This window comes from Physella acuta, unplaced genomic scaffold, assembly GCF_028476545.2.
Source record: "Physella acuta isolate Inbredline_101_S28 unplaced genomic scaffold, ASM2847654v3 ptg001394l, whole genome shotgun sequence".
NCBI lineage: Eukaryota > Metazoa > Mollusca > Gastropoda > Physidae > Physella > Physella acuta.
In genome coordinates, this window is record NW_026732909.1 from 206,612 (window position 1) to 220,319 (window position 13,708).

At 38.6% G+C, this 13,708-nt stretch overlaps 1 protein-coding gene across 1 annotated transcript; it reads left to right on the plus strand.

Annotated features, from left to right (window-relative positions):
- The first annotated feature begins 3,664 nt into the window (after positions 1 to 3,664).
- On the plus strand, positions 3,665 to 12,646 carry LOC131927285 (3-galactosyl-N-acetylglucosaminide 4-alpha-L-fucosyltransferase FUT3-like). The gene is made up of 9 exons (XM_059283049.1): positions 3,665 to 4,489; positions 6,607 to 6,742; positions 6,935 to 7,015; positions 7,552 to 7,680; positions 8,438 to 8,598; positions 9,397 to 9,601; positions 11,724 to 11,883; positions 12,000 to 12,082; positions 12,503 to 12,646. The coding sequence occupies exons 1-9, from the start codon at positions 4,273 to 4,275 to the stop codon at positions 12,642 to 12,644; spliced, it is 1,314 nt and encodes a 437-aa protein (XP_059139032.1). The 5' UTR covers positions 3,665 to 4,272; the 3' UTR covers positions 12,645 to 12,646.
- The last annotated feature ends 1,062 nt before the right edge of the window (positions 12,647 to 13,708 follow it).

Sequence of the window (13,708 nt, forward strand, 5' to 3'; positions counted from 1 at the left end):
CACGCTAAATAAAACCCATATGTATAGAGTAGAATAAATGTGTTGAAAATTTGCCTTTGTTTTTTTTAAAGTTTGCCATGTTTATGTAAGTCTTGACGGGGGGGGGGGGGTGTAGATCCTAAACTATTTGCAGAGACTATTATAAACTATTCTGTGTCAGTACAAATCTTGCTAAATCTAGACAGGTTAATCTCTAAACTTAATCTAGAATTGTTTTTAAACACGTAATCAACTAGGCATAAACTTTATAAAAAACAAAAAATATGGAACCAATCTTTTTATTGAAAAACAACAAAATTCACTGAGTGAACCTACACCTAGTATAATCTAATCATACAAAACATAACACAACAAAACAACCCAACACCCATCCAAGTTAGCATGTTTTGAGAGACCGGAAGTAGAGTGCGTATCACTTCCGATTACCGGAAATCGCTCAAAAGCTGATAGAAAACTATAAATTTAATATATGAAATTTATATGAAATTCGGTCAACATAATTGAAACGGTGCTTAAGTTATCGTGTTTACAGACAAACTACAAACGAACAGAATGACAAAACTATTTTTTTTTCCGGCTCCAGAAGGTTATGAGCCGTCACAATTTGTCAAAATCTTGATTAAGATTTTCGCACAATTACAATGCCCACTTTATGTTCCGTATACGATACAGTGGGGAGGTGTAACGTGGCGGAAACCATTATTTTCTGCAGGATTACTATACGCTCTCTATAACCCCTTCTAACACAACCTCGGAATTTGTGTCCAAAAAATTATCACAAACATGAAAAATGATGATGTGGCTTTCCTCACATGGTATACCAAATGTCATCTTCATCGGTCAGGAATTGTTCAAATTATGACATGTGTAATTTACAACGGTGATATTTTGTTTTGTGATATTTTGTGAGGGATTGCTATTTCTAGGATACGACGTTTGACAAATCTGGTCCAGAAATAATTTGTCTGAGAAATTTGGTCCCAAGATTTTGTGCATGAGATATTTTGCCTTGGGATATTTAGTCGGTGATATAGTGTCTGAGATATTTTGACTTGTGATATTTAGTCGGTGATATTGTGTCTGAGATATTTTGACTTGTGATATTTAGTCGGTGATATTCTGTCTAATATATTTTGACTTAGGATATTTTGCCCTGGGATATTGTGCCTGAGATATTTTGACTTGGGATATTTAGTAGGTGAAATTTTGTGTCTGAGATATTTTGACTTGAGATGTTTAGACCTATTTTGTCCTGGGATATTTAGACGGTGATATTGTGTCTAATATATTTTTACTTAGAATATTTTGCCCTGAGATATTGTGCATGAGATATTTTGACTTAGAATATTTTGCCCTGAGATATTGTGTCTGACATATTTTGACTTGGGATATTTAGTCGGTGATATTGTGTCTAATATATTTTGACTTAGGATATTTTGCCCTGGGATATTGTGCCTGAGATATTTTGACTTGGGATATTTAGTCGGTGATATTGTGTCTGACATATTTTGACTTGAGATATTTAGTCGGTGATATTGTGTCTGACATATTTTGACTTGGGATATTTAGTCGGTGATATTGTGTCTGAAATATTTTGACTTGGGATATTTAGTCGGTGATATTGTGTCTAGGATATTTTGACGGGATATTTAGTCGGTGATATTGTGTCTGAAATATTTTGACTTGGGATATTTAGTCGGTGATATTGTGTCTGAGATATTTTGACTTGGGATATTTAGTCGGTGATATTGTGTCTGAGATATTTTCACTTGGGATATTTAGTCGGTGATATTGTGTCTGAGATATTTTGACTTGGGATATTTAGTCGGTGATATTGTGTCTGAGATATTTTGACTTGGGATATTTAGTCGGTGATATTGTGTCTGGGATATTTTGACTTGGGATATTTAGTCGGTGATATTGTGTCTGAAATATTTTGACTTGGGATATTTAGCCGCTGATATTGTGTCTGAGATATTTTGACTTGGGATATTTAGTCGGTGATATTGTGTCTGAGATATTTTGACTTGGGATATTTAGACGGTGATATTGTGTCTTATATATTTTGACTTGGGATATTTAGTCGGTGATATTGTGTCTGAAATATTATGACTTGGGATATTTAGTCGGTCATATTGTGTCTGGGATATTTTGACTTGGGATATTTAGTCGGTGATATTGTGTCTGAAATATTTTGACTTGGGATATTTAGTCGGTGATATTGTGTCTGAGATATTTTGACTTGGGATATTTAGACGGTGATATTGTGTCTAATATATTTTGACTTGGGATATTTAGTCGGTGATATTGTGTCTGAGATATTTTGACTTGGGATATTTAGTTGGTGATATTGTGTCTGAGATATTTTGACTTGGGATATTTAGTCGGTGATATGTGTCTGGTATGTTTTTTTTCTGTCAACTGGCTAAGAGTTGGTTAAACCAAACTAATGAGACTTCATCGAACAAATAAAAATCGATAGCTGAGTTTATTTCAAATAGATGCTCTTGTTCTCATCAATGTTTAACACGGGTTTAAAATTTGATGACACGATTGAACCTACACGTTGAAACGGTTATTAAAGTCACATACCTGTCTAAGGTAGATGAAGAAACCTGGGCAGGTGGGTCAGGTGTAGAGAAATAGGGAGAAGAAAAGGTTTGAAGTGGAGCTTGGTTTTCACACTGTTGGTAGACTGTGGCTGCGATGGGTGACAGTAATGAGATAATTGAGATATGATAGTGTGGTCCTATCGGAGTCGATGGTTCTCACTCTGTGTGGTGGTGGTTACAATATTTATTTTGATCAAGATTTATCAAGATCAAAGGCGAATTCTAAAACATGTTTGGACCAGGAGCTGAGCTTGAGAATATCAAGTCAGCCTTTATGGTGCGGCGTGGCCTAATTGGTAGAGCCCTAGGCTGCTAACCCGAAGGTGTTGAGTTCGGATCCGGATCCAAGTCCCTGATGGGTAGGCTACCTAACTCTTGTCAGGGGAAAGTAAAGACGGCTGGTCAAAGTGCTGACTACCCTTCATACGCCGAGCTCAAAAAACATGCGAATTCTACTTCGTCTGCCTAATGGATCACTAGGTCTAAAGATAATTCCTTACTTCTTTTTTTATTTATTGTACTCGGTGCTGTATCATGCAGTTTCATATCTTTTGGGTCCTGTTTGGATCATTTATATTGATACGAGAACTAGTTGACTGAAATCCAATTTCTTACATCTAATTATCTCAAGTCGTCAGGGATCGTTAATACAAGGAACGACAATGCAGGACAAGACAGGTACTAACGTGCTACTTGTTATCTTTGCTAACATTTGGGACGTCTCTACGACAATGCGATGACCAATAAGCCCGGGCCCTCTCACTCCTTTGGGGCATCTCTATAACAAAGAAAAAAAAAAAAAACCCGGCTTTACCAAGTGATCTCGACCTTTGGGTGTCTCTACGATAACGGAAAAACCATTTGGCACAATCTCATGTCAACTACCTAGAGTATCTCTAGAACAATGCGAGAACCACTGGTCTTCACAAATCGGTCTCAAAACTCCATTGGGTCTATCCACACTTACCTTTATTCTGTATCGATTCCCCCCTGGATCACGTGTTTCAAATTGAGTACACGACTACACGGATCACGTGTCATTTGTTCCGTCACATTTGTACAAACTCACTGTTTTTAGGAAACTGTCCGTGTACAAAACAAAGATCACAACAATCTAGGATGTGTACATTAAACATGGGAGTTCAAGATATCAAATATTACTTAGTTACGGAACAATTGATCTGAAGTGTTTATAGAAGAGAAATATTATAAATTTTAAGTCTCGAACCAGGTGTAATTTTTATTTTATAACATCAAAGGAATAAAACAAACCGCTTGCGTACTGAAGAAACAATTGTAATATGTTCATTCAAATTGAAATATTAAAATTATTATTGCCTACTACGAAGCAACTGTATTTCTGTTTTTATTTTCAAAAAGGATAATAAGACTGCATATCTACAAACACTAGTGTTTTGTCCGTAGAAAAAAAAATTAACATGCGAATAACTTTTCAAATAAAGTTTTTCTGAGTTCATAAACAGGGAATTATAAAATTTGAATTCCTAATAACCAAACATATGGACTGATATTTATTTTTAAATAGATTATTAAGTTCGGATTTCTGCTTATAAAAACGTTGAACTGATGTGTTCGTAACAGAAGGAATATAAATAAATCGATTGTTTCGCTCACAAGACAAACTACTACCTCGTCGGAGATGAGAACGGTATTCAAATTTTTCGTCGTGGCCGTCGTATTTATCTTTTTTGTCGAGAAGATGATGAGGTGGGATGTCGGCTCACAAAAACAGAAACTGGTGCTACAATCCGCCCACGTAGAGAGGAAAACTTTGGTGAAGTTGGAGGAGGCGAGCAAGAAACCTGCTGGCGACGGGAGGACTGAAGCGAGGGTTGAAACCGGCGGATCAGTGTCTGGTAGGGTAAACTTGTGATGTAGCTGTGTTCAGAGCTAACTGGACAATGTCGGGTTGGGTAATTGTTAGACAACCCTCCCCATCCACAACAGTACTGAGTACAAAAAAATTGACAAAGCTCCCCATCCCGTTACATCAGTGATCCAATTAACATTAAAATATTATTTTTCCTTAGAGTGTTATATTAAAAGCTTCGTAAAATTTTAAATAACCAGTTACGAAAAATATAGTGCTATATGACTGCGTGGTCGAATGGTAGAGTGTTTGGCTGCTAGCCCGAAGGTCTCGAATTCGGATCTCCATTCGGACTTGTGATTGTAGGACGTCCCAGTTCTGATGGATACCTGACTCAAGTTGGGGAAAGTAAACGAAGTTGACATAGTGCTGGCCACAACATCACCACACACGTCGATGACAAGAAACATATGAGCTGTAGTTCATCTACCTGATGAATCGCAAGGTCTAAAGAGGAATCCTTACTTTTTTTAAAGTTATAAAAACATATTGCTTTGAACAGATCCTTACAAAAACCACCTTTTCCGGCCGCCATTGAATCTTGCTTAACAATCAAAACAAGATGATATTGGTTAAAAAAATGAAAATACTATACATTATTATGACAATTAGACCTATAAACATTCTAGTGAATCGAAAAAAAAAATCATTTCTGTTCGATGCTTTAATTCGATATTACGGTGGACTTATTTTATTAAGGAAAGTAAGGCTTGGTCGCTGAACGCAATGGTCGCTGAACACGATTAATCCGCCCAGCGCAATATAAAGGGATAGGTTTTAATTTTACCAATTCACATTCATTCGTTGGAAAAATAGTTCTTATTACCTATTATCCAGAGAAAATAGTTCCCTTTTAATCTTAATGAGAAAGAAAATATTCTTGTAGTTATTGTGGGAAAAGTAGTTCTGGATAGCTTTTAGCTTGAGGAAAGCTCCTTCTAGTTCAGCGTAGTTGAACATGTTCATATTAAGTTGGAGATCCAGCATTTGAAACCTCTTCACATATTGTGTTCGAGTTTAAAAACAGATTTCAGAGACGTCGTCCATAAACGGCGAGGTGTGAAAGGGGGTGCTGTGTGACGAATGGGAGGGGTGATGAGGACGTGTTAGAAAGTGTTACGTCCCATTTTTGCATTTTAGAAATGTCTTTTATTCTGAATGTTTGCAGTTTTTGTTTGTTTGGGTTTTTTTTTTTTAATTTTTATTTAAATTCTAGATTTCTATTGAAATTTTAGAAATAAGATACTTTAAATAGCAAAGCTCAAATTTGGATTTGGGGGGGGGGGGGGGTTGGGGCGATGCAAGGATGAAGATTAACGCCATTTTATGGGTGGGGAGTGTCTGACAGTTTGTAAACACACGGACACGCCTCTACAGGTGATCCGGTGCGTAGTGCAACATCTAAGAAAACAAGCAGAAACGAGGCTAAATAAAACAAAGGCTTTTTAACACTAAAAAGAGTTAAACACTATCTACACTATCTAAACAAACGCAGGCTATTTTAAATACTAACACTAACTAGTACACAATACTACGATACAATGGTTATATAAAAGTACACAGTACTAACCTACACTACCTGAAGTTAACACACACACCATCAACACGTACACAGACAGGTACAAACAGGAATATGATCACATGACTGACAATTCACCTCATGAGGATTGAAAGGGACAGGATACAAAATACAAACCACATTGACCCCCATTCATCCCCTTTCCAGTGTTTCTTCCAGACTTTTTTCTCCGGGGGGGGGGGGGGCGCTTGAAATTTTCGGGGGGGGGGGGGCGGTAGACTTTCTTCGGGGGGGGGGGGCGGACACTGTTAAAAGTATATATTTTCTATATAAATTATATAAATTTCATTTCGTTCGGTGGGGGGGGGGGGCGGTAAAAAAGTTTTGGGCGGGCTTTGACCTTCCCCCCCCCCCCCCCGAAGAGATACCTGGAAGAAACTCTGCCCCCTTCACGTCCACTACAAAGAGGCAACTAAAATGTCTTACAGGTGGATGTCATTTATCGACGGCGCCAGATTTAAAGATTCAAATATTTAATTCTTGATTATCCACGATGTTTGGTTTATTTGATATTTTTTGTGCAGATGATGAAAACCGTGATGATTGGGAGGACAAAGCAAGTAACGATGAAGATGAGAATGGAAACGATGAAGATGAGGCAGAAATGAGACGACTAGAAAATTCACCTTATATATACAACGAGAAACGGGAGCTGCTTAAGTGCGTTTTTAAGTTAATTCTTTATTGCTCTTGTTTGTATACGTATTTTTAAAGTTTTGTCTGGTTGTCCGTTGTTAAGTTATATGTCTACGTGCTTATGTAATTTCTCATGATATAGAAATTTTGTCTGAATGTCTAGATTTGTATGTCTCTATGCACTATTTAACTGTGGCTATTTTTTTAATCGGGAAGAATGTCGTTGCCGGTGGTAGAGAATTCTGTCAAGTACGTCGCATACTTGATACCGTTAGGAAGGAAACAACACAATCATAGGTAAGTCACACGGGACTGTAATACACTAATATGTATTTTCTGAGGTATATGTAGTGCTATACTGACCATGAACCATGTATGTCGTGGTGTATAGACCATGTATGTCGTGTTGTACTGACCATGTATGTCGTGGTGTACTATAATATACTGACCATGTATGTCGTGGTGTACTATAATATACTGACCATGTATGTCGTGGTATACTATAATATACTGACCATGTATGTCGTGGTGTACTATAATATACTGACCATGTATGTCGTGGTATACTATAATATACTGACCATGTATGTCGTGGTGTACTATCATATACTGACCATGTATGTCGTGGTGTACTATAATATACTGACCATGTATGTCGTGGTGTACTATAATATACTGACCATGTGTGTTGTGGTATACTGACCATGTATTTCGTGGTGTACTGTGGTGTATTGACCACATATGTTGTGGTGTACTGACCACATATGTTGTGGTGTAATGTGGTGTACTGTGGTGTATTGACCACTTATGACGTCAACACTACCACCTTCCAGTTTCGAAGACTGCAGGTACAGTAAGTGCAGCTACACTGACGACCTGTCAAAAGCTGATGCCGTCATGATCCAAGCCACCTTTGTCAGGATGCACAAAATCCCTGCCTTCCACCGTCCAAACGGACAGAGGTAACTCCGGTAGAACATCAGAACATTTTTTTTAAATAAACAATTTTTTAAAAATCTACAGCTTCAGAAGAGCTCTGCTTATGTGTTACTTGAATACCTCTTTAGGTAACTACGGTAGAACATCATAACATTTTTTTTAATTAAATCACCTTTTTTTTTAAATCTACATATTCAGGCGAACTCTGCTTATCTGTTATTTGAAGACTTCTTTAGTTAACTAAGGTAGAACCACAACAATTTTTCTCCAAATAAACCAAGTTTTTTTTTTAAATCTACTGCTGTAGGTTACCTCTACATATCTGTTACTTTAAGACTTATTTAGGTAGAACATCACAAAAATGTTTTCTCCACAAAAAAAATTCTTTAAAAATCTACAGCTTCAGAAGAGCTCTGCTTATCTGTTATTTGTAGACCTCTTTCGGTAAATACGATAGAACATCACAACATTTTTTTTTCTAAATAAACCAATTTTTAAAAAATTTCTATAGCTGCAGATGAACTCTGCTTATGAATTTGAAGACCTCCTTAGGCAGCTACAGGTCACATACGTAAGATTTTCTCAGTGTAGTCATTATAATGCAGTCCTCTTGCTCCAAAGTATCTCGACTCTTATCTAAAACTATACTCAGTCTGTCTCCATCCTTGCACAGCCCAGCAACCCAACATTTTAAATTCTTCTTCTTGCAGCTCTGTGACTACATACTATCAGGCTGCTCAGCCACAAACACGCCCATATTTCTCTTCATCTATTTCTCAGGTGGATATTCTTCAACTTTGACCCGGCGATAAAGAACTATAACCTGGACAGGGAGGAGGTCAAGTCTGTGTTTAACTGGACCTTGACCTACCAGCTGCACGCAGATATCCCGATGGTCTATGGGATCTTGGAGAAATACCAGCCTCCATACAAGGACATAGGTACGTGTAGATCTATATTTGACAATCAGACAGGTATAAGTCTATATTTGATTACTAGACAGGTATAGGTTAGTATATGACAACTGGGTACGTGTAGGTCTATATTTGACAATCAGACAGGTATAAGCCCTTATTTGATGACTAGACAGGTGTAGGTTAGTATTTTACACATAGGTACGTGTAATTCTATATTTAACAATCGCATAAACCCATAAATGACGACAAGATAGGTCCATATTTGACAACTACACAGTCGATTTTGATGAGTAGATAAATGTAAGGCCACATTTGATACTTAGGTAAATTAAAATCCGTAACTGACAGCCACACAGGGAATAAGCCCATATTAGAAAGGTGAAGGACCATGTTTTACAGCTAGATAGTGTAAGCCCATATTTGAACAAATCTATGAGTAAAGTCATATTTGTAGACAAGAAAGATGTAAGCCCTTTATTTGACTGCCAGGTTGGTGCAAGACATATTTAATGACTTGGCTTGTCATACCCATCCAGTTAAATAAGTAGATGCAAGCCCATAGAGGACAAGAAGAAGCCCTTTAACAAAAAGATTGTTTTTATTAGACCGGAAAGAATCCCTTTCATTAATGGGATTGTTTTAAAATGTTCGCACGAAAAATATATTTATAAAAGTACAGATCAATAATAAATTTATATTAGACAGTTTACAAAAAAAAAAAAAAAAAAAAAAAAAAAAAAAACATTGCGGATAAATTGGAATAATAAAAAGAGCAACATTAATTTAAGGCTTAACATAATTCATCAAACGCTCTATTTCTAGATCGAATCTACGACGGTAAATCAAAGAACGTCGCCTGGTTTGTCAGCCATTGTAACAGCTGGGGGCTCAGGGAGGTCTACGTCCGCAGGATGAGTTCCGTCCTGCCCGTGGACATCTTCGGCGATTGCGGGAACTTGACCTGTGGGGCGGGGTACCGGTTCGATGACTCGGCTCTGTGTCTGCCAATGTTGTCTAGAGAATATAAGTACGTTCTGATTTATGTGCCCTCGTCTTTCTACGTCCTGCTCTCTGTGCCCTCGTCTTTCTACGTCCTGCTCTCTGTGTCCTCGTCTTTCTACGTCCTGCTCTCTGTGCCCTCGTCTTTCTACGTCCTTCTCTCTGTGCCCTCGTCTTTCTACGTCCTGCTCTCTGTGCCTTCGTCTTTCTACGCCCTTCTCTCTGTGCCCTCGTCTTTCTACGTCCTGCTCTCTGTGCCCTCGTCTTTCTACGTCCTTCTCTCTGTGCCCTCGTCTTTCTACGTCCTTCTCTCTGTGCCCTCGTCTTTCTACGTCCTGCTCTCTGTGCCCTCGTCTTTCTACGTCCTTCTCTCTGTGCCCTCGTCTTTCTACGTCCTGCTCTCTGTGTCCTCGTCTTTCTACGTCCTGCTCTCTGTGCCCTCGTCTTTCTACGTCCTGCTCTCTGTGCCCTCTATTTCTAAAGCCTTGTGCCCTCGTCTTTCTACGTCCTGCTTTCTGTGCCCTCGTCTTTCTACGTCCTGCTCTCTGTGTCCTCGTCTTTCTACGTCCTGCTCTCTGTATCCTCGTCTTTCTACGTCCTGCTCTCTGTGTCCTCGTCTTTCTACGTCCTGCTCTCTGTGTCCTCGTCTTTCTACATCCTGCTCTCAGTGCCCTCGTCTTTCCTTCTCTCTGTGCCCTCGTCTTTCTACGTCCTGCTCTCAGTGCCCTCGTCTCTCTACGTCCTGCTCTCTGTGCCCTCGTCTTTCTACATCCTGCTCTCTGTGCCCTCATCTTTTTACATCCTGCTTTCTGTGCCCTCGTCTTTCTACGTCCTGCTCTCTGTGTTCCGTTTTCGAAGTCCTGTTTTGTGTGTGCGTGCGTGCGTGCGCGTACGTGTGTGTGTGTGCCTGTCGTTGTTTTTAGTTTTTGTTCTCTGTGGTGTGTTTTTTATTCGTGTTCTACGTTTTTTATAACTAGGTCATGTTCTCTGTGTGTCCTGTTCCATAGTCCTGCTCACCATGTCCTGTTCCTTAGTCCTGCTCACCATGTTCTGTTCCATAGTCCTGCTCACCATGTTCTGTTCCTTAGTCCTGCTCACCATGTTCTGTTCCTTAGTCCTGCTCACCATGTTCTGTTCCTTAGTCCTGCTCACCATGTTCTGTTCCTTAGTCCTGCTCACAATGTCCTGTTCCTTAGTCCTGCTCACAATGTCCTGTTCCTTAGTCCTGCTCACAATGTCCTGTTCCTTAGTCCTGCTCACCATGTTCTGTTCCTTAGTCCTGCTCACCATGTTCTGTTCCTTAGTCCTGCTCACAATGTCCTGTTCCTTAGTCCTGCTCACAATGTCCTGTTCCTTAGTCCTGCTCACCATGTTCTGTTCCTTAGTCCTGCTCACCATGTTCTGTTCCTTAGTCCTGCTCACAATGTCCTGTTCCTTAGTCCTGCTCACCATGTTCTGTTCCTTAGTCCTGCTCACCATGTTCTGTTCCTTAGTCCTGCTCACAATGTCCTGTTCCTTAGTCCTGCTCACAATGTCCTGTTCTTTAGTCCTGCTCACCATATCCTCATTATCTGCCCACATGTTGAGACTTCTTAAATCCTGGTCTCTACAAACGAACATTACTTTTTTCTTTAAATGAAATATATTATTGTCTGAATCCACCATATCACACATCACCACAAAATTACGGACCCCCTCCACTTAATTGTGACATCAATTATAGACGTGTTCACATCACACATCACCACAAAATTATGGACCCCACCACTTAATTGTGACATCAATTATGGACGTGTTCACTGTGTCCTCCAATACACAGCCAGGTTTTGAAAAAATAGAAATATAGTCTACTGACAATGCTATAGATAGGCCTATAATATCTACTACACTGCAGTACGTCTAGATGTTGTATCTATCTGACTGCCCTATGTCTAGATGTTGTATCTATCTGACTGCCCTACGTCTGGATGTTGTATCTATCTGACTGCCCTATGTCTAGATGTTGTATCTATCTGACTGCCCTATGTCTAGATGTTGTATCTATCTGACTGCCCTACGTCTGGATGTTGTATCTATCTGACTGCCCTATGTCTAGATGTTGTATCTATCTGACTGCTCTATGTCTAGATGTTGAATCTATCTGACTCAAGGTTTTACTTGGCTTTCGAGAACTCTTTCTGCAAGGACTACATCACTGAGAAGTTTTTCAAACTCTTCAAAGACGTTGACATCATACCTGTCGTTAGAGGTGACTTTAACTACAAGAAATACCTGCCCTCTGGGATCTTTGTCGACGCCGCTGATTTTTCTGTGAGTTCTACATGTGGCGTAATCTTCTGTTTAAAAAAAACAGCATTGCTACACATTTGATTTTCATCTTCTCATTTTAAAAGTATCGCTAAAGTTGTTGCCTGATTTTTTTCCAGTCACCAGAAGAACTGGCCAGGTACTTGTTGGAGCTTGGGTCCGACAAGAAAAGATACACAGAAATGTTGCGGAGAAAGAATAGGTTCGTGAGGCAGATTTATTTTAGTTGTGTTTAAAATATACTTTCCGCTTAACTAAACTAGTGTGTGCAAAACTATTTTGCCAGTTTACAATATTGCGTATAGGCCTACCTTAGCTTTTGAACTCTACTTCAACTGTCTTATAATTATCAATTTAATAGAAATTTCTTTTAATTGCAGTCACTAAGGATTAATTAATTTTGATGTTTAAATATATTGTACAGCGGTATTCATCGGATTTCTAAAATTTAGTAGGCCTGTATTAAATTTAAAACACAAGAGCGTGTAGTTGATTGCTTCACTTTTTCAATTAATTCTATTAGCTTTGTGTGGTTAATATCATTTGTATACAATTATTTATTATAAATTTAGTTTATTAACGATCAGACGATGAGCTAGTCCACACCTCCACTCCTATCCAGGTGGCGCTATGTTATCCCCGGAAAAATGCACTGTGAATTGTGCAAGAAGCTGCACACAAACCAGACGATTGGGCATATTGAGAGTATAAAAGACAAGTTTAACGGATCACCTTCGGATTGTCACGAGCCTACAGATTTGTAGCATTCCACACGTTCGATTAGGCAGTCTAGTTCAGTTAATATTTGTCTAGGTCTTGTTAGTCTAGGTCGGCTTAGCCCAGACCATCTATCAATATCAGTTCAGTCCTTTTTTTTTTGACAATCCTTCTCTGTACATTCCCTCTGGTCCTAGTCCATCTTCCTTAAGTCCATTTTTTTATTCCACTATTTTTTTAGTGTATTTGTCTTTCAGTCCATTTTTGTCCAGTCTATCTTTCTTCAGTCCATTTTTGTCCAGTCCATCTTTCTTCAGTCCATTTTTGTCCAGTCCATCTTTCTTGAGTCCATTTTTGTCCAGTCCATCTTTCTTGAGTCCATTTTTGTCCAGTCCATCTTTCTTGAGTCCATTTTTGTCCGGTCCATCTTTCTTGAGTCCATTTTTGTCCAGTCCATCTTTCTTGAGTCCATTTTTGTCCAGTCCATCTTTCTTGAGTCCATTTTTGTCCAGTCCATCTTTCTTGAGTCCATTTTTGTCCAGTCCATCTTTCTTGAGTCCATTTTTGTCCGGTCCATCTTTCTTGAGTCCATTTTTGTCCGGTCCATCTTTCTTGAGTCCATTTTTGTCCGGTCCATCTTTCTTGAGTCCATTTTTGTCCAGTCCATCTTCCTTCAGTCAATTTTTTTTCTCTATTTTAAGTGTATTATTCATCTTTCAGTCCATTTTTATTCAGTCCATTTTTTTTTTTACATTCCATCTTTCTACTGTCAAATGTTTTGTCCCAATCCATCTTGTCTAGTCAGTTTTTGCTCTGTCCTAATTCTAAAGTGTGTTTTTGGTTTAATAACTTTATCAGGCCTTTCATGATTAATAGCCCGTCTTTAAAATAATGTTCTCATCATGTGAATATGCCTATTCTAACTTACATTATGGGGAACAATGTAAAAAGTCTTTACAATAGTGTGATATGATGAATGTAAGCTGAAAGACACTGTTAACACAATCAACACTATCAATGAACTGTCTCTATAACTAAACCTGCCATCAGGAAATCATCATTTACATCAACCACCCTTTCATAAATTGAATAAAATTATAAAAATGGTTTT

Bases quoted from the DNA above. Each gene is read 5' to 3' on its own strand.
- LOC131927285 (XM_059283049.1), top strand. From the start codon at position 4,273: ATGAGAACGGTATTCAAATTTTTCGTCGTGGCCGTCGTATTTATCTTT. The intron at 7,016-7,551 runs GTAAGTCACACG...ACCACCTTCCAG, and splicing joins AGGAAACAACACAATCATAG to TTTCGAAGACTGCAGGTACA. The intron at 11,884-11,999 runs GTGAGTTCTACA...ATTTTTTTCCAG, and splicing joins TCGACGCCGCTGATTTTTCT to TCACCAGAAGAACTGGCCAG.